This window comes from Desmodus rotundus, chromosome 9, assembly GCF_022682495.2.
Source record: "Desmodus rotundus isolate HL8 chromosome 9, HLdesRot8A.1, whole genome shotgun sequence".
Classification (NCBI taxonomy): domain Eukaryota; kingdom Metazoa; phylum Chordata; class Mammalia; order Chiroptera; family Phyllostomidae; genus Desmodus; species Desmodus rotundus.
This window is the reverse complement of record NC_071395.1, coordinates 51,576,572-51,595,445: the sequence shown is the minus strand read 5'-3', so window position 1 is coordinate 51,595,445 and position 18,874 is coordinate 51,576,572. Positions and strand designations below refer to the sequence as shown.

Here is an 18,874-nt window from a genome sequence, read left to right as displayed (position 1 = left end):
CCCCCGCCGCCCCGGGGGAGAGAGAGCGCCAGCGCGCTGAGCACGGAGCGCGGGGGAACCAGGCCTCGCCCGCCAACCGGGAGGCCCCGGAGCCGGCCCATGGGGAGCGGGCGCCCGGTGCCGGCCCCGACGACCGCCGCCGGAGCGGCACCCGCCCTGTGAAGCCCAGGTAAGCGCCGAGAGGGGGCTCCAGGAGCGCGCCTTTGGGGACACCGAACTGAACTCGAGCCGTAACAGGGAATGAGCTCACCGTGCTCCTCTGGGCTGGGCTACCCATCCGAAAGCTAGGCTGACGGACGGGGCTGGACCGGGTGTGAGTGGTGACCCCAGAAAACCACCTGCCTCCTGGCGCTTCACCTAGTTGGCCGAGGGGGCCATGAAGAGGGAGCGCTGTGGCTCTAGTGCCACCTGTCATCCTGGTCCTTTGCACGCACGTTCAATTTTCCCTCCTTTGCCTCTCTCTGGGGCGCAGCCCGCTTTCCCCGCCTCCTTCCCTTTCCCCGCCAGCCTGAAGTTACTGCGGGCCGCCGGTGGCCCTGGAACTGCCGGCAGCACGGGGGTAGCTTGACCCATCTCAGCTGAGGCCTCTCAGCGCTCCTCTCCTGGGCTGGCTCTCTCCTTTCGTTGGGGGCGCGGTGGAGACCCCAGTGCCGGACAGTCCCCTGGGACTCAGCTTCAGAAGCAGAGAAACTGTAGAGCGCTCAGAAGAGGCAGAGATGGGCTGCCCAGGTTTGGGACCCACAGCCCTGCCAGGTGGCTCCCCCAGTGACTCCAGCCTGCCCAGCCCATACTTCCCACCCCTGTAAGCCTGGATGGGGCTGAGGGGTGGGGTGGGGGCAAGCAGCAGAACCACAGACCGCAATGTGGGAGGAGGCCTCTGAGACTGCCACTTTCCAAGCCCTGTTTTCACAATGGCACACCGAGGTCCAGAGAAGTGACATGACTTGCCCAGGGTGACACAGTAGGTGACTGAGTCAGGGCCAGGATTCAGTCTTCTTGTCCCTAGTGCAGCGCCTTCTACCAAGCTCATATTTTGGGGTCTTGTCCCTATCCTTCCTCATGGCTTGTGACCAGGTTGCAGGCTACTCAAGGTACGTCACCCTAGAAATAGCAGCCTGCTCTGGGGCTCGTGCCCAGGAAGCTGTCGATTCCCAGGTGTTTGGGGGCAGGGGTGACCCTTTGCACTGCAGCATCCCACCCAGGCGGGTCCTCAAGCCGCACGTGGGCTGGCATCGTGGAGCCCAGCTGTGGGTTGGCACTTGCCTTACTGGTTTGAGCCGCCTTGATGTTACCAGGGCGGTGCCCACTCTTTACCAGGCAGTAGGGTGCTTGGGGCAGGTGCCGAAAAGGCTCATGTTTTGGTGGTTATGCTCCAGGGAGCCCCTCTGGGAGAGCCCCATGAGGGCAGAAGAGTGATGGAGAGTACGCACAGCTTCCTGAAGGACACCCCAGCCTGGGAGAAGACAGCCCCTGAGAACGGCATCGTGGGACCGGAGCCTAATGCCCTGCCACCAGAGGGCCTGCGCCATGGAGCGTTGTGCCTGGGAGAGTCCTCTCCCTTCTGGAGGGGTGTCCTGAGCACCCCAGACTCCTGGCTTCCCCCTGGCTTCCCCCAGGGCCCCAAGGACACGCTCCCAACAGTGGAGGGTGAAGGCCCCCAGAATGGGGAGAGCAAGGCCAGCTGGTTGAGCAGCAAGGAGGGGTTGCGCTGGAAAGAGGCGGTGCTCACCCACCCGCTGGCATTCTGTGGATCAGCGTGCCCGCCTCGTTATGGCCCCCTGATTCCTGAGCATAGCAGTGCCCATGCCAAAGGTGACCCTGTGACCTTCCGGCCCTTGCACTGCCCCTTCCTTCTGGAGACCAAGATCTTGGAACGAGCTCCCTTCTGGGTGCCCACCTATTTGCCACCCTATCTAGTGTCCAGCCTGCCCCCAGAGCGTCCATGTGACTGGCCCCTGGCCCCGCACCCCTGGGTGTACTCAGGGGGCCAGCCCAAAGTGCCCTCTGCTTTCAGCTTAGGCAGCAAGGTGAGTGCTGAGCAGGCCATGCAAGGTACCTCCCGGGTCCTCAAGCAGCTCCGTCAGGGCCACACCACACTGCCCCTCCATTCTGATGAGAAGACCCAGATACCGGAGCCTGTCAGCTTAGACAAAGTCAATGCCAAGCAATTCTTCTAGGCCTCCCCTGCCTTCAGGCTGTTTCTGGGGTTGACTCATCCATCGTCCACTCAGAGCAAGGCCCTGGGGATTGGGCCTCAGAATGTGTGATCTTGTTCTGAGAAAGGGGGGCAGACAAAGCCCTCTGTCTGGGAGAGGGATGTGCAGGCAGCCCTGTGGCCTGAGTCTAGGACTCCCCCCCCACAGGCAACTCTCATGCCCAGGGATGAGTTCTAAACCACTTTAAAACCAGTGTGGTACAGGGCATCACACAATCTGGCTGGATCCTGGAGGCCCTTTGGCAGTGGCAGATATTACCCCTTTGGTTGCGAGATTGTGGGGAGGTCTGAGAAATCCTGGGGGGCGACCAGGGCAGGGGGATGGCACATGGGAGCACAAACTATCAGCCAGTGTGAGTTCTTCGGAATCTTCACAACCCTTAAGGGCACCTGCTGGTGGTGAGTTTGCTCATTTTTTTTTTAAGCCCTGGAACCAAACTCAGCACTAGCTTAATCCTTTTTCCTCTGTTCAGGGTTTTTACCATAAGGATCCGAATATTCTCAGGCTGGCGAAGGAGCCGTTGGCAACTGTGGAACCAGGGTTGCTGGACTTAGCCCCTGGTGGGCCTCTCCAAAGAAGTGGGGAGGCAGAGTGCCCCCCACTCCACCAGAGGGACAGAGAGACAGGCCTCGGCCGGCATCAGAATCTTTGCCCTCTTCTCCTGGGACATCCAGACACTGTTCCCCGGGCCCCCTGGCCTACTTGCCCCCCAGGCCTGGTTCATACTCTTGGCAGCGTCTGGACTGTACCAGGGAGTGGGGGCCTTGGGTACCAGCTGGGGCCATCAGCCACATCAAAGTGCCCCTCTCCTGGGCCTCCTGCTACCCAGAGGGGCTGTTGCTTGTCCCACCCGCCTGCTGGAGATGGAGGCCTTGGCCCCTGCAGGAAGTGCCAGGAGGGCCTGGAGGGGGGCACCAGGGGGGGCAGTGAATCCAGCGAGGAAGTAAACAAGGTCTCTGGCCCCAGGGCCTGCCTGCCCAGCCACCACACCAAGTTGAAGAAGACGTGGCTCACGAGACACTCTGAGCAGTTTGGGTGTCCGGGCGACTGCCCTGGGGATGAGGAGAGCCCAGTTGCCCCCCTTCGGGCCCACAAGCGGGCAAGTAGCCCTGAGGTCCAGGGAGTGGCAGGCAGCCCAGCTGCCAAGCGCCCCCCTGACCCTTTCCCAGGCAGTGCGGGACAAAGGGCCAGAGATCGGCAGGACGTCCCTGACTTGTCATTGGGGAACAAGGCGGAGGCACAACAGCGTGAGGACCACAGAGGTAAGGGGGCAGGGGAGGGACTGCTGGGGACCTACTTGGGAGGGGGCAGCTAGGCTGGGAGCTTTGCAAGGAGGCGGGGTCAGCAGGCCCTTCATGAGTGGACTGCACCAGCATCTGTTGGGAGTTCCTCAGCGTCTCCAGGCCAGAGCCTTCAAGCAAGTGGCTTCTATTTCTGTCAGCCTCCTCCCCAGCCACGGTGCGGGCGGCGGCGTAATGACATGGTTCGGAGCCTGGGCTCTGGAGTTCCAGTGCTGGCTCCTGACTCTGCTGACTGCTGGCTGCATGACCTTGATCTTGGGCTGGTTGCCTCACCTCTCTGTGCCTCAGTTTCTTCACCTATAAAAGGAGATAAAGAGGACACCTACATCATAGGCTGCTGTGAAAATTAAATGATATCATCCACAGAAAAGGCTTTGAAGAATTCCTGGCACTGAGCACTCCATCACTGTTCAGCCTTATGGTTATCTGCGCCACAAAGCCCCACCTGGAGGGCTACCTCTCCGGAAGGACCCCTGTCCTGCCTCAGGAACAAACAGCTGCTCTCCTAGCCAGCTGGATCATGGACGCTCAGTTGGGACTCTGCCAGCGTTAGGGCTGTGGGCACATCCTGTGCCCCTCTCACCCTGTGCCCTTCGCAGGGGGGCCTGGCGCTGCAGGCCTTGGCCTCAGTTCCTCGGGACCACCTCAGGTGCTCAGTTCTCCGGAGAGGTCCCTCGACTCTCAGCTCTGGATGTAGACTCACGACGGCCTTGCTCCAGCACCCTGAACCTGGCTGTGGGTCTGTCCACGCTCCCCTAGGCCTGTGCCTGGGCTGGGAAGCTGTGGGCCCCTTAACCTTCTTGGGTTACCGCACCTGTGGCCTATGTTGAAACTCTCTGGCCTTCTCACCTTCTGGCGCCCTCCGTCCACGCTGGGATTGTCTCCTCACGTTGTCGTGCAGCCAGCGGCATTGCTAAGCCCACAGCAGAGCTATCCAAAGTCTACACTGGCTAGATCCCGCACTTGGGTCAGAACCATTACCGCGGCTGCCCCGGCCCCGGGCTCAGTGCCCCCAACCCTCCTTGCGGCCTATCAGTCACGTCAGGCTGTTGCCAAGCTTCTCTTGCAGCTTTTTTCTGTGAAGGTTCTAGCTGACTGGTCCACTCTTACTGGTTCCAAGTCAGGTCTCACAGGCCTGAATCTAAGGACTGGGCTAGTTCTGCCTGTGGACAGCTGGGTGCTAAGGCAGGGCCTGGGGTTTGCATGAGCCCAGGGAGGTCCAGACTCCTGACCAGCTGCCTTGTCCCCTCAGGACCCCGAGAAGGCAGGGCCAACCTCCAGGACCCAGGGCATCAGGATATACCCTGCTCAGCTCCCCCCGCAGGCACTGCTCAATGCCAGAGCTGTGCCCAGGCAGCGGGAGAGGCGGGAGGGCTGGCCAGCTACTCCCAGCAAGTGCCCAGGTGAGCCCTTGCCTGTGGATGTCCCCGCATCCTCATACTCGCGGCTCCCTCCTCACCTTCCACCTCCCTGTCTCCAGATGGTCTCAGGGAGGGGAGCAGCAGCAGGAGGAGGACATGGCAGCTGGCTCCGAGGAGGGAGGAGGGTCTGGCCCAAAGGCCGGGCTCAGCATAGGCCTCGCCAAGTACCTGCTGAGTGGTTTGGGGGACCGGCTGTGCCGCCTGCTGCGGAGGGAGCGGGAGGCCCTGGCCTGGGCACAGCGGGAAGGTGAGCAGCGCCCACAGGGCACTGGGGACCCCAGGAGGGCCTGCTGCTTTCACAAGGGGCATGGAGACCTCGGAGTGTGAGCCCTCCCCTCCTGCCAGCACCGTGGGTCCTGCTTTGCCCCTATTCTGGCTAAGGCTCTTAGGCACCATGTTTTCTGAAGTTTCTGGTCTGGGTCGGGGAGGTTGGGAGGATGTAAAACCTGGTCCAGCCCAGCAGTCTAAGAGCTTCAGGACTTGTTGGGGAAACAAGACTGAGTGCCTGGTGTCTGTAAGAACACTTGAAGGTGGGGGAGCTCCCTGTGGGGGGTGCATAAGGAAGGCCTTCTGGGTGGGAAGGCTCATGGTCCCCGGAGGCTGCTAGGCTTTGGGCTGCTGTTTGAGACTGTGGAGCCACTCTGGCTCCAGGCTCTCCCTCCTGCATCCATTTCATGGCACCCGGAGAGCAGTGTGTTTGGGAAAACATGACCCTGAGGTCCCTCACTTCTGGGTGGAAGCCTATTGGTGGCTCCTTCTTGTCCCAGAAAGTCCAGTCCCTGTCCCTTTTCGTCAGCCCCTGCCACTCCCTGAACCCAGATTCCCGGCCTACCGCATCAGCGTCCGGCCTGCGAGTCCTTCCCGGCTTACTGGGGCTTGTCCACTCCCTCCGGCCTTGGTGTTCTCTGTTCCTTCCATCTGGAAGGCCCTCCCCCTCCCTTTCCACCCGGTGAATGAAAACTTACTCATCACTCAGGCCCGTTTGTGAGCTTGGCCCGACACCCCACCCTCAGCCTTCCGTTTCATTCTCACGCCCCAGCACCCACCCTGTGGTGCTTCGTCATTGCTGTATTTATGGGTCTATCTGCCCTTGGAATGTGAGTGCTGGGTGGGCTAGTCCTTGGTGGGCTAGCCCAGGACAGGACACAGGGTTTGCTGAATGAATAAATGAACATTGGCTCACTGGCATCCTTGCACCTACCAATGAGAGCCCAGCTAGAAACTGCCTGAGGGAAGGCATGACCTTGTAAACTTTCCTCTCCTGATGCAGAGTCCCCTGAAGAAAGCCAGCTCAGGAGGGAGGGGGCAGGCGCAGAAACGTGCCGAAAGTAGTGTGTGTTGGTAATTCATGCCCGAAGGGGAAATCCATGGGGCAGGAACTAGGGAGGTGGGGCCTGCACCATGTCTTCGAGGGTTGTCTGGACACAGTGGTGCTTCGGGGAGGTTCTTGAGAGGGGCTGTTGAGTCAGGGGCTATCTGTGAGGGGCCTGTCTCCCTTCTGGGACAGCGCTCCAGAGAAATCGCTCCTGCTTCTCCCCAGCCCTGCCTGCAGGCCCGCCACACGAGGACCTCAGATGGGGTCTGTGGCGTGAGCCCTCTCTGACCCTGTTCTCTCCCATGGTCAGCAGGCCAGGGGCCAGCTGGGACAGAGGACAACCCAGGCATTCCAGGTTGCTGCAGCTGCTGCCGCCATGGACTCTTCAACACCCACTGGAGATGCCCTCGCTGCAGCCACCGGCTGTGTGCAGCCTGTGGTCGCATGGCGGGTGCTGGGAGGGCCAGGGAGAAAGCAGGTAGGGAAGGAGTGGGGCCCGAGGGTGGGAGGGCAGGCACTGGGGCTCGGAAGGGCTGCTCTAAGGTCTGTGGCCATTTGTTGGCTGCCTCTCTCCAAGAAAGCCTCCCTCCCCAGCCCCAGCATCAGCACCCCGCCCAGTGCCCCCTAGAGCAGACCTTTCCCTCTCCCCAGATCACAGGGCCACGCCTGTGTCCTTGCCCACCCTTAAAAGAAGTCGAGTGCCTACTCTATGCCTCCCACTCTGTCAGCTTGCACCTCTTTAAACCTTACAGCACTGTGAGGTGGGTATTTTTGCCTCCATTTTCCAGATAAGAAAGCTCAGGGAGGGTAAGTGACTCATCCAAAGTCACAATGTCCAAGCCCTGGGCTCAAGGTTTAGGCTCAGGGCTTCCGATTCCAAGTCCTGTTCTATTCACGGTTCTCAGCTTTTTCTTCCTTGGCTCAGCTGGGCCACCTGAGGGCTTGACATTTCCCATTGTTCTAACAGACAAGGCCAAAAAGAGTTCCAGGGTCAAAGCGTTCAGAACACTGTATTCTCCATTTTGGGGTTTTACAACTCATTTCAGCATGTTAAAGTCTCTGCGTTCCGCAAGCACAGGATCCTGTGTCATTTGAACCCAAGTGTCCCGGGAAGGCCGTGTTTTATCCATTGTCAAGCCCCCTGATTAGATATCAGTGCTCTTGCCCTTCTTCCCCGACCTGACCCTGGGCTTGCCTTGGCTTCTGGACCTGCAGTCTCTCCCTCTCTCCCCACAGGCTCCCTGGAGCAGTGCACGGAGGAGGGTGCCCCCGAGGCTGGGCACCGTGCCTGTTCCTTGACGCTCACTCAGTTTGTCTCCAGCCAGGGTGAGCCATCTCGGAGGGCTGGAGGCGAGCAGGGGCAGGTCCTGGGAGAGACCAGCTTCTTGCTGTGATGTCCCTCAGCCCAATGTCATGCCCTCCTGGTTGGCGAGCTGAAGCAGCACAGGGCTGCCTCCTGCCTGTGTTCACCGACACACTCCATCTCCCCTCCCGCCTCCAGCTTTGGCAGAACTGAGCACTGCAATGCACCAGGTCTGGGTCAAGTTTGACATCCGGGGGCACTGTCCCTGCCAAGCTGATGCCCAGGTGTGGACCCCTGGAGATGGGAGCCAGCTGGTAAGAAGCATGGGACAGATCACAGAGTACTAGCCCCAGGTGGGCCCCAGGATGCAGTGTGTCTGCAAATTCCTTGCCTTGGCAGGGTTTGGCCCCTTCCTTTCCACACGGATGAAGTGGGACATCAGGCTACTTACTCTCCACCCTCCCCTGGGGGTGAGGATCCACGGCCCAGTGCCAGCATTTGTCCCACTTCCCCCCAGCCCGCATCCTGCTCAGCAGAAGTCCTCACTGTGCCTGCCCAGAACTCCTACCCGCTTTGTGCGTATGCCAGCTTAGCGTATACAGCACCTGCCATATCATGCTAGAGCTGCTTGCTTTTCTGTCCCGTCTCCCCACGTCCCAGGCACAGGCTCCTGCTGGCGAAGTGTTGGTTCAGCTACTCAGTATCCCTGCACCTAACACATAGCAGGTGCTCAATATGCATCTTGCAAAGCTTTTATGAAGCTTGTGTTTTTGATATAAAAGTTAATTATTCAAGAAATAGTTGGTTGAATGCATTTTGCATGCCAGACACCATACTACACACCCATGGTGGAAAATTTGGAAAACACAGACAAGTATAAGAAAGAAAACGACAATGGCCTATAATGCCACTGTGGTCACTTTGACATCAGTAGTTTGCCTGTCTGTTCTAGTGTACTCCAGACCGTACCGCATGGAGAATCCACAAGCAACTTCTTTCCACCTAATAATGTTCTACCATATAACCTTTTGCTCCTTGTAAACGCAATTTAAGACTTATATGAGCCCGTTGTTAATACATGTGGTTTGAATTGGATTGAGTTGCATTTGCCATTTTTAATCTCTGGTTGGATTGGGGGTGGTGGATGGGTTTAACAGAAGGAGCCAACAGAGAAAACCACCCCAACTCCACAACCTTCCTGCAACGGGGACACCAACAGGACCAAGGACATCAAAGAGGGTGAGTGGCCCTCTGCCCCTCTGTCAGCCTGGGGGTGCTGGGCCAGGGCGGGGAGTCTCAGGAGAGATCGGGCTTATCTGAACTGCCCCTCTCCCCGCATCGCCATCACTCTTCTCAAGTTGTTCTGGAGAAAATAAGTCTAAATCAAATCTAGGACAAGCTTCCCAATCTCCCTTCAGCCAGACCCCTTTCTGAGCCCTCTTTTGGATTGGTTCTGGCTGCCAGCAGGAGAGCTGAGGGTGGGGACAGGGGAGCGCAGTGCATCCAGACCCGGGCAACTTGGTCGGGAGGAAGAAAGCGCGGCCAGGAGATGGGAGGATGCAGGACAGCATGTGGGCCACGGAGCCTCCAGATGAAGGCCACCCTGTCCTCTCCTCAATAGAGACCCCGGACTCCACAGAGACCTCTGCAGAGGGCCGTACCAGCCGAGGGCCCCTGCCTTGTCCCTCTCTCTGTGAGCTGCTGGCCTCCACTGCTGTCAAACTCTGCTTGGGGCACGAGCGGATACACATGGCTTTTGCCCCTGTCACTCCGGCCCTGCCCAGTGTGAGCAAGGGCCTGGGGGAGGGACTGGGGGCATGGGGACTGACAGGCTGGGCCAGCCCTCCCTGTGAGTCTGCAGGTCCTGAGCCTCTCTGTCCCCGTCGCTCCCTGCCTACAGGATGACCGGATCACCAACATCCTGGACAGCATCATTTCGCAGGTAGTGGAACGGAAGATCCAGGAGAAAGCCCTGGGGCCTGGCCTGCGGGCGGGGCCGGCCCTGCGCAAGGGTCTGGGCCTGCCCCTCTCACCAATTCGGCCCAGGCTGCCTCCACCAGGGGCTTTGCTGTGGCTACAGGAGCCCAGGCCTCGGTGGCGAGGCTTCCACCTCTTCCAGGAGCACTGGAGGCAGGGCCAGGTGAGGCGCTTCTCTTTCCCACTCCCAGCTCTCCTGGCCTCGCCTACCCTCGGAGCCTCCATCCCCAGGCCCAGACAGACCTGGCCCATCATTTAGAGGGACGACCTGGAGACCTCTACAAGACACCCCAGCTCCACTGTGTTGGGCAACCCGTGCATTCTCCTGTGTCCCCATTTCCCCCCACAACAGCCTGTGTTGGTGTCAGGGATTCAGAGGACATTGCAAGGCAGCCTGTGGGGCACAGAGGCTCTTGAGGCGCTTGGAGGCCAGGTGAAGGTGATGTCCCCCCTCGGGCCCCCTCAGCCCACAGACCTGGGCAGTGCAGCCTTCTGGGATGGATTCTCCCGGCCTGAGAGTAAGTACCTTGGATGTGGGGTGGAAGGCACTGGGAGCCAGAGGGGGTGGCAATGGAGTCCCCCAGGAACCCTGAGGGCAGCTGGAAGCAGAGCCTAGGGCAAAACCAGGACTGTGTTGCTGTGCAGGGGCAGGGCCTCTGGGCAGTGGCCTGTCTGTGTCTCTCCCTAGTTCGACCCAAGTCATCTGAGGGCTCGGTCCTCCTGCTGCACAGAGCTCTGCGGGACGAGGACACCAGCAGGTGTGTGTGGTAGCGTGGGCTGGCCCGCCCTCCCTCACTCCCACTCTCCGCTGGCCCCTTGCCACCCCTCCTCTCCTGCTTACCCCCACCTGTGACCATAGGCACACTGCGCTTGCCTCTGGCAGTTACCCAGTAGTGGGGGTCTTTGATGGGGTCTCTGGTGCTTGGGTTGAGCTTGCCGGGCATGACCGCGCCCCCCCCCCCACAGGCTGGAGAACCTGGCTGCCAGCCTGCCCCTCCCAGAGTACTGTGCCCTATATGGGAAACTCAACCTGGCTTCCTACCTCCCACCGGGCCCCGTCCCGCACCCACTGCAGCCCCAGCTGTGTGCAGCCTATGGTAAGTGCCCCCTCCGCTCCTTTCCGTCCCTGCCCCCTTCTCTTCACCTCTGTGCCTGTATGTCTGTGCCAGGGTTCTAGGACCTGTTTCCCGTTGTCCTTTCTCTGCCTCTGTGCAGGTGTGAGCCCACATCGTGGGCACCTGGGGACCAAGAACCTCTGTGTGGAGGTGACAGACCTGGTCAGTGTCCTGGTGCGTGCTGAAGCCCCACTGCCTGCCTGGCATCGTGCACAGAAAGGTGGGCCCTCGGCCCAAAGCAGGGGTGGGAACAAGCTGCAGGTGGGGGGCGCTGTGTCCACCTGTCCTGGGCACCCCTGAGTCGGCTTTCTCCCTTAGACTTCCTCTCAGGCCTGGATGGGGACGGGCTCTGGTCTCCGGGCAGCAAGGTCAGCAGCGTGTGGCACGTGTTCCGGGCACAGGATGCCCAGCGCATCCGCCGTTTTCTCCAGATGGTGAGGAGGGAGCTGGGAGGCCGCCCCTTCCCCTGTGCGGCCCCTATTCCCTGGCAGCGGGGACTCCAGCCCCAGACGCTCTCCCTGTCTGTGTGCATCCTGTGCTCCCCACCCCCTCAGGGGAGCAGGCAGGTGCAGAGGAGGCGGGCTGAGGGCCATGCGGGGGGGCACACGGCCAGAGGTGGGGATTGGGTGGGGAGCCGGTGATGAAGTGAAAGCTGGAGTGGCCGTAGGCTGAGCACTGTGCCGGTGCCTTGAGGTGCGTTATCTCAGCCAGTCGTTACAACCGCCCCATGAGGTAGGTTCTGCTGCTTTCCCATTTTGCAGATGGGAAAACTGAGGCTGAGTGGTAGCACTGGGCCCTGAGTTTCTGGCTGTTCTCATGCCCGGCTACCACCCTGTGCTCCTCCCAGAGGCAAGTAGCCTCCCCTTCATAGGTATAGGGAAGCCCATCTGGGATGCCCACCTTCTGCTCATCCTTAAGTCATTGACATCTCACGAAGAGGTGCTCCTTGGGGTGTTAGCAAGTGAGGGCTGAGGGAGGCCATGGGTATGACGAGGAAGAGACTGGACCAGGCTGAGGGGCAGGAAGGTCTTGGGGCCAGCGTTGAGGTTAGGGCAGGTCCAGGGCTTCCAAAGTCCAGTTGAGCTCTGATTGTCTTGGGAAAAGATGTCCACCAAGTGTCACCCCCGCTAAGGCACACGCTCACACAGTCATGTAGATGTCGGCGTGGCTGCCCACCACTGCCCTCCTGCCCACAGGTACGCACATCTGCAGACGTGTCGGTGACACATACAGATCTGTGGGTGCACACACACGGGCTGGAACTCATCTGCAGAAGGGAGCAGATAGGGGCACCCCTTCATACACACGTGGTCTTGTCTGATCTGGGTGTGGCTGGCTCTGGGCAGTCCCAAATGGCCAAACCCCATGACTCATGGGGAAGGTCTGAGGGACGTATTCTCACTGGGTGGCCTGGGAAACACTCCTCTACCCCCAGGATGGACTTGAACTTCGGGGAGCAAAGGAGCCTTGGCACTTGCCTGGGGCTACCCTCAGGTCCAGCCTGGCTCAGGAGCCTCCCCTCTTCCCATGGCCGTCTTGGAGCCCTGAGTTCTAAGCCCTGAGCCCAGGGACCATTGCTGGGGTCATAGCTGAAGGTGGCCAGTTGGAGTGTGATGCTGGCAGTCACCTCAGCAGGTGTTCCCTGGGCATCTCCTTTGGCCTCTACCAGTCCCTGTCTGCCCAAGGAGCTCCCTGCTCTGGTTTGGCTAGTAAAGTGCCCCTACCACCCCCTGCCCCAGCTGTGCCTACCCACATCCACTGGGGATCAGAACTTCTGTGTGGCCATGCCTCTTCTGAATCTGGGGTCTTAGAAGAATTTGGATGGTCTCTCCAGGAACGTGCAGCTACCTAATCACCTGTAATTTAGGGCACAGTTCAGGATGTTCACTAGAATCCAGCTCTTGGCGTAGGAATGTCGTGAGTTGGGGCTATGCAGGGCATCCTCCTGGGTTTTGGAGAAAGGGGTATGTTTGAGTGAGGGAGGAGAGGGCCCAGGGCCGGGGACATGGGCTCTTCAAGCTCTCCGGCCTCAGGAAAAGCAGAGATTTAGATTCCCCCATCTCAGAGCCTTAATCCTTTCTTCTAGGCTCCTTTCAGCCCAGTCTCCAGTCTGCCAGCCTGAGTGGCCCAGACCCTCACCACCCAGCTCCTTTCTTTCCCTCCCAGGTCCTCCCCTGCTTGCCCTTCAAGACTTGAATGCCTCATCACTTCCCAGCACCCTCGGAGTTTGGGAAGTCCATGTCCCGTCCTACAGCCCTGCCCTCGCCACCCCCTACTCACTCCCTCCCTTTCTCTTCTTTGAGGTGTGTCCGGCTGGGGCAGGCAACCTGGAGCCTGGCAGCCCAGGCAGCTGCTACCTGGATGCAGGGCTTCGGAGGCGCCTGCGGGAGGAATGGGGTGTGAGCTGCTGGACCCTGCTGCAGGCTCCTGGAGAGGCTGTGCTGGTCCCTGCGGGGGCCCCCCACCAGGTGCTTCCCCGGTGGGCCGCCGGGCTCTGTGGAGAGCTCAGTGTCAGGAGTAGCAAGAACAGCAGCACAGAACACCCATCCCCTCACCGTTACAGCCTTGTCCCTTTCAGGGGACAAGGAGAGCTAGGCAGGGCGGGAAGCCAGGCTCCCATCGAAGCAGCCTTCTTGAACTGGCTTTGGGTCCTGGGGTGCCGGCTTGGTGCCATCTCTGGCATCCCCTTAGCCTGGTCTTGGCCATGCCCTTTGGGATGCTGGTGTTGGATCCAGCTGTTTTCTGAGAGTTGGGTGGGTTCATTATGGAAAGTAGACCCCAGGGCCAAGCTGGGCAGCGGGTGGGGGTGTGATCCTGAGTCTCCACTGACCCTCCTGTTTACCTCCTTCCTGGCACAGGTGCAGGGCCTGGTAAGCACAGTGAGCGTCACTCAGCACTTCTTGTCCCCAGAGACCTCTGCCCTCTCTGCTCAGCTCTGCCACCAGGGACCCAGCCTGTCCCCTGACTGCCGCCTGCTTTATGCCCAGGTGAGTAAGAAATGGGCCAGGAAGCTGGTGTGCCCAAGTCTGCCTGTGGCACAGCTGGAGTGGCAAAGCAGACCTAGCCTTGTGCCAAGCAAGCAGCTAGCCTGGGCCCAGGAAGGGTGTTCTTCTGGGTGGGGAGAGCCTCCGAGTGTGGCTGTGAACTCCTTGTCCTCTCTCTTTCTTCTAGATGGACTGGGCTGTGTTCCAAGCAGTGAAGGTGGCTGTGGGAACATTGCAGGAGGCTAAATAGGGACATCCCAGGTGTCTGGGGTAGGGGAGGGGGCAGGTAGACCAGGTGCTCAGATCAGGCACAGCATAAGGAGAGAATGACAATGGGGACTTGGGGATTTTTGGTCAATTCCACAAGCACCACTCTGGGCACTGGCAGGGCACCCTGTTCCCCGTCCCCGGCCTGGGCCCTAAAGCCAACAACCACAGTGCCACCAAAGTTCTCACCGGCCCTTCGCAGGCTGGCATCTGCTCTGCCCCTGTGCCCTTCTCCATGGTACCAGGCCCACATTGGGGGTCACAGAGTCCCTCCAACCCTGCCTCTCGGCCCAGGAGACAAACAGCCCCTCCTTGGGGTACTTCGGGAATCACTCTGGCTTAAGCAACACCTTCTGCTGCTTCATCCCCTGCCGTCCCACCTGTGCCAAGCTCTGTTACACTACCCACCTCCTCACGGGGCTCTGGGCGCCCACCGCACTGCAGGCCTGCTGGACAAGGGGCCCCCTGAGCACCTGCCCTCTTGCCCAAGGGAGAGCCGTGAAGTGTGGGGAGGGGCAGCCTCAGGACGATACCTAGGTTTGGCCAAAGGGAATGACCGGGGTGAGGCCCTGTTGCCACTGCCCCCACTCACTTGCTCACCTTCCTATTTTCCATTAAAGTCTGTTGTTTTGTGAAAGCTACCAGCGTGGTTGGCCCTGCTCCTGCAGGCCACGTGGATTGGGGAGGGAAGGGGGACGTGGAAGTGGAACCCCTGGGGCAGAGCTGGGACTGTCCCTGAGGGGGTGTGCACAAACACCCCACCCGCTCTTCTTCCCTGGGCCTGGGCCCCTCCCTTGCACTGAGGAGCAGTTGAAGCCTTCCAGGGAGCTGCCCCTGAGGATGCTCCTGATGCCACGACAACAAGGCAGAGACCTGGGGTACAGCCACAAGGTGGCCTCGAGTCCCAAACCTCCCAGACCTCCCAGCCACTGCGTCTATCCCATCTGATCTGACCTGCAGCTCCGGGAGTGTGGCACAGGACAGCCCTCGCCCAGGGCTTGGCCTGCCTCCCCAGACAGTTGGCAGCCCCGCCCCCTCCCCAAGCCCTCTGGCTCAGTTCTGCCCTCCTCCCCTCCTCTGGTACGTCTGGGCCCCAGCATGCTCCTGCTCGTCATACCTAACTTCTGCGGTGGTTTGGGAAATGTGGTTCTTTTTTTAATGAAATAAATTTTTAAAAATAAATTTAATACACTTTCAGAACATTTAGAAAATAAGAAAAGTCACCTGTAAGCCCACCTCCACTCACCCCCAATCCAACCATTGGTAGTATTTTGGTATATTTCCTTCTAGAATTTCCCCCAAGGATCTGTTTTATACACAGTTGAGTTGGTGTGCTTTTACTTGATTTTTTCTTTTAACAAACACTGTTGTGATCGTTTTCTGTGTTGCTACCTAAACTTCATTGTTAATGACTGCTTGTATTTCCTTCAGTGGCCTTGCCACGATTTACGTAGCCATCCCTCATTTTTAAAAAAATTAGATTTCTTCGTTGTCTCCAAAACTAGGTTATTTTCATTTTTCCATGTGATAGAAAAACAAAAACAAAAAAAATTAAGACACTCCTACACTTTAGCATGCCACTGTTTTCATGTAAGTGACCTCATTTAATCCCTTATCGTGACTTTGAGGTAGCTATTATTTATTTCCATTCTACAGGAGAGGAAACAGGCAGGCCGGGGGTGAGTGAGTCACCCAAGGTCACACTGCAATTTCAGTGGCGGAACTGGGATTTCGACCAAGTGTCCCAACTCCGGCCGCCGTGTCTGCATTAGAGTCTTAGGGCTCAGTGGCTTCTGCAGATGGCTTTGCTGCCTTCTCCTCCTGGGACGGGCACTTTAGAGCTGATCCCGTTCCAAGTGGCACTGAGTGACCCTGCCTACACTTCAGCCTCTATAGCCTTGTCCTCATGTCACCCCAGAGCACCAGTCACAGGGTCCTCCCTCCGAGAAGATGAGGATGGCCCTGTCGCTGGGCCCCTTTGTTCCCTACAGTCCTTTCCGGCCCCTCCCCTTTCATGGAGGGTCACAGCACCCTCCAGGTGGGACCAAATGTCCCAGGTCTGGACCAGGAGTGAGGCCAGTCCAAGTGAGTACTGGCCCTGAGACTTGAGGCACTGGGTGGCCCTCTTCCTTGTGGAGCTCAGCTGGTCCCCCCCCCCTCACCTCATCCAGCCCTGCCCTTTGGGTGCCTGCTTTTCCCAGCAGCCCCACTGCCCCCCTTCCCCCCAGCCCCGTCGCTGCCGTGACAACACAGAGGCACACACTTGGTGCTGGAAGTGACCTAGGATGTGTATATTCAATGCCATCTTTTTCTTTTTCCTGATAAAGTACATTTTTTAGGCTCTTAATTTTGAGATGATTGTAGATTGACAGTCGAGTCACAGACAGTACAGGCGGTTCCCAGTGACCCTCCAGCCAGCTCCCTCTCGTGTTGGCGTGGTGCACAACCACGGCACAGTGATCGAAACTGAACACTATTAAGTAAGCAGCACTCTTTATGTTATGGGGATTTGCCCGTTTTCCGTGAATGTCCCTTCTCTGTTTCAGGATCCACCTATGCCTGCAACTTACTATGACCTAGAGGGCAGATGTGGTTCCCCCAAGGGCGCAGCAAGCTAGTGGCAGAGTGCAGGTTGAAACGAGGCCTCCTCCCTACACTTGCGGCTACTGCCCTCCTTACCCTTCCCACTGTGACAAGGGATAGTGTTTGCTGCTCTGTGACTGACTCTAGCATCACAGACACCCTTGCCCCAGCCTGCCTGCCCATCCCTGTCCCCGTTTCCGAGACGGCCCACACTGCCTTTCTGCACACAGGCTCACATGCACATGTGGGCCCACACGGCCTGGAATGGCCAGCTCAGGTCTCGCTCCCGGGGCCACTGTACTGTGTGGGTACTCTGGTCCCCCCTGCTGCACGGCCACCCCCATCAGCCAGTGCTCTTCCCACTCTGGGAATGAAGGGCACAGAGCAAACTTGACGGGTTTCTATCTCAGCTCCGAGGAGTTCCTCAGCTCTTCCCATTCCATCTCAGGGCCTCTCCTGCCTCCGTCTGGGCTATGCTCTCTATCTCCCAAGGACAACAGAATGTCTGCTTTCTGCTGTCTCCCTCAGCTCTCGGGAAGGACTGACACACCTGCCCGTGTGTCCTTCACAGTTGGCGGTTGGCTTTCACGTGGGCACATGTGCTCCTCACGGCAGGGGTGACCGGGTCCACTTCAGGGGAGAGGAGAGCTTTCCCCAGTGGTCATGGAGGAGTGGAGCTGCGGCTCGTTGCAGTCTTCGCTCTGCTAGGCAGTAGGGCTGTCTGATGTTTATCTTAGGCTGCCTCTGAGGTGCTCAGTGCCCTGCCCAGACATGACCTCATTCTCTCTCAAATCATCCCTGGGAGGCAGAACGCAGTGTGGGACCAACGCTGTCCCCACTTCACATATGGGAAAACCGGGAGACACACACAAAGAAACTATGTTGACAAGGTGCTCTGTAGTCCTGGGGTCCTGACTCTGAGCCCCATGAGCTCAGCTGTTTGGGAGGCAAGAGGACTGGGGCTCACTACGTGCCTCAGAAGACGGTGGGCCCACCGGGAACCCCCCATAGCCTAACACTGGGCCCTGCCTCCAGGGATCTCATAGAGCAGTGTGTAAGAAGGAAGGGCTAAGCAGGCAGATCTGGTGTGGCTGGATTTCCTGAGAGTAAAGCCTAGCTCCATGGCATCTCTGGAGGCACATTTCATAAGAGTGGGCCTTTGTGTTGTAGCAACAAGCACTGTGGCCAGGGGTGCCCATGGGGCGTTGCTGGGCTGCCTGGGTGGGGAGGGGGGGGGACTTATGCTGACCAGCCCACGGAGCTCCTCCCATGACATCTCACCTCCCAACAACCCTGTGAAGGAAGAGCTGTTGTGAGCCTACCCTACAGATGAGGAAACTGAGGCCCACGACTTATCCAGGGACGCAGAGCCAGACGGTGAGCAGAGGCCTGGCATCTGGCTCCAAGTCTAATGATTTGTCTGCTCCACCAAGCGCCTGTCCCCCAGAAAGGGGGGTGCATGAAGCCAGCAGGAGGGAAAGGGGAGGCCTGAAGAGGATCCCAGATTTGGCTGGCTTCACAATTTCACTCCAGCTGGCCCTGCCTTCCTGTCCTGAGAGGAGGTCAAAGGAAGCCTTGAGGAGGAAAGGTCAGGCTGGGAGAGAGGCCAGAGCTCGCCAAAACCCACACCCTGCACTCAGTGCAGCAGGCCCAGCCAGCTGGGTGTGGGGGCAAGAGAGATGAAGGAACAGGACCTGGCCCCTGCCCTGCCACGGCTCTCAGGACACAGGGCAGAGGACCTGAAACTGCAGGGGAAATGCTGTGGGCAGGGAGCCGGGACACACATCCCAGGGCTCTCTCTGTCCCAAATACCCCTCCTCCCATTGCCAGCCACATCTTGGGATCCCAGCCCTGATCCCTCCCTCCTCTGAGCGCTATTACACCTCCTGTCCAATCAGTTAGCGCTTGGCTTATAACCTCGAGTTGACGTTTTATTATAACTTCATTTACCTTCCTAACTAGATCAGAATTTCCTCCTCGGCAAGAGCCTGTGTACCCCTTCTACTGTGACATTCAGTACATTTTTGGTGAAAAATAAGGTTATCTGGGAAGTGATCATTTTGGGCAATGAATTGGTATGTTTATGACAAAAGCTGGACAACGGGCAACAGAGGGGCCCCAGGCCTCCGTGACGTTATCAGGCTTGTTGTGACGTCATCGTCGCTGGCCACCGTGGCGCTCCACGGCCTGCAGGCAGGATGATGCAACCGTTAGAACCGGTGCAGACCTGTGCCCGCTGGAGAAATTAGCAAGGCTGGAGGCTGGAGAGGGCAAAGAGAAACGGATAGGGAACCTGAAATCAGGCAGGTCCGAGTTGCCCGGCGCAGCGTGTGGCCCCCTTACGGATTGGTCCCGCCTCCGTGGTGACCAGACGGGCTAGCCAATCCGGGTA

At 58.9% G+C, this 18,874-nt stretch overlaps 1 protein-coding gene across 2 annotated transcripts; it reads left to right on the top strand.

Moving 5' to 3' along the window:
* Window positions 1–11: 11 nt before the first annotated feature.
* HR (HR lysine demethylase and nuclear receptor corepressor) lies at window positions 12–15,384 on the top strand. Of its 2 annotated transcripts, none has more exons than XM_053911517.2 (19): window positions 12–169; window positions 1,377–2,027; window positions 2,689–3,478; window positions 4,770–4,920; window positions 4,998–5,185; window positions 6,564–6,731; window positions 7,490–7,579; window positions 7,755–7,870; window positions 8,714–8,795; window positions 9,178–9,341; window positions 9,457–9,696; window positions 9,886–10,051; window positions 10,222–10,291; window positions 10,500–10,630; window positions 10,749–10,868; window positions 10,967–11,082; window positions 12,952–13,116; window positions 13,507–13,635; window positions 13,820–15,383. In XM_053911517.2, the coding sequence occupies exons 2-19, from the start codon at window positions 1,416–1,418 to the stop codon at window positions 13,880–13,882; spliced, it is 3,561 nt and encodes a 1,186-aa protein (XP_053767492.1). In that variant the 5' UTR covers window positions 12–169; window positions 1,377–1,415; the 3' UTR covers window positions 13,883–15,383. The 2 variants fall into 2 exon arrangements, with proteins under 2 accessions (XP_053767492.1, XP_053767493.1); XM_053911518.1 differs by having other exon boundaries at window positions 44–169; window positions 6,567–6,731; window positions 13,820–15,384.
* Window positions 15,385–18,874: the final 3,490 nt, after the last annotated feature.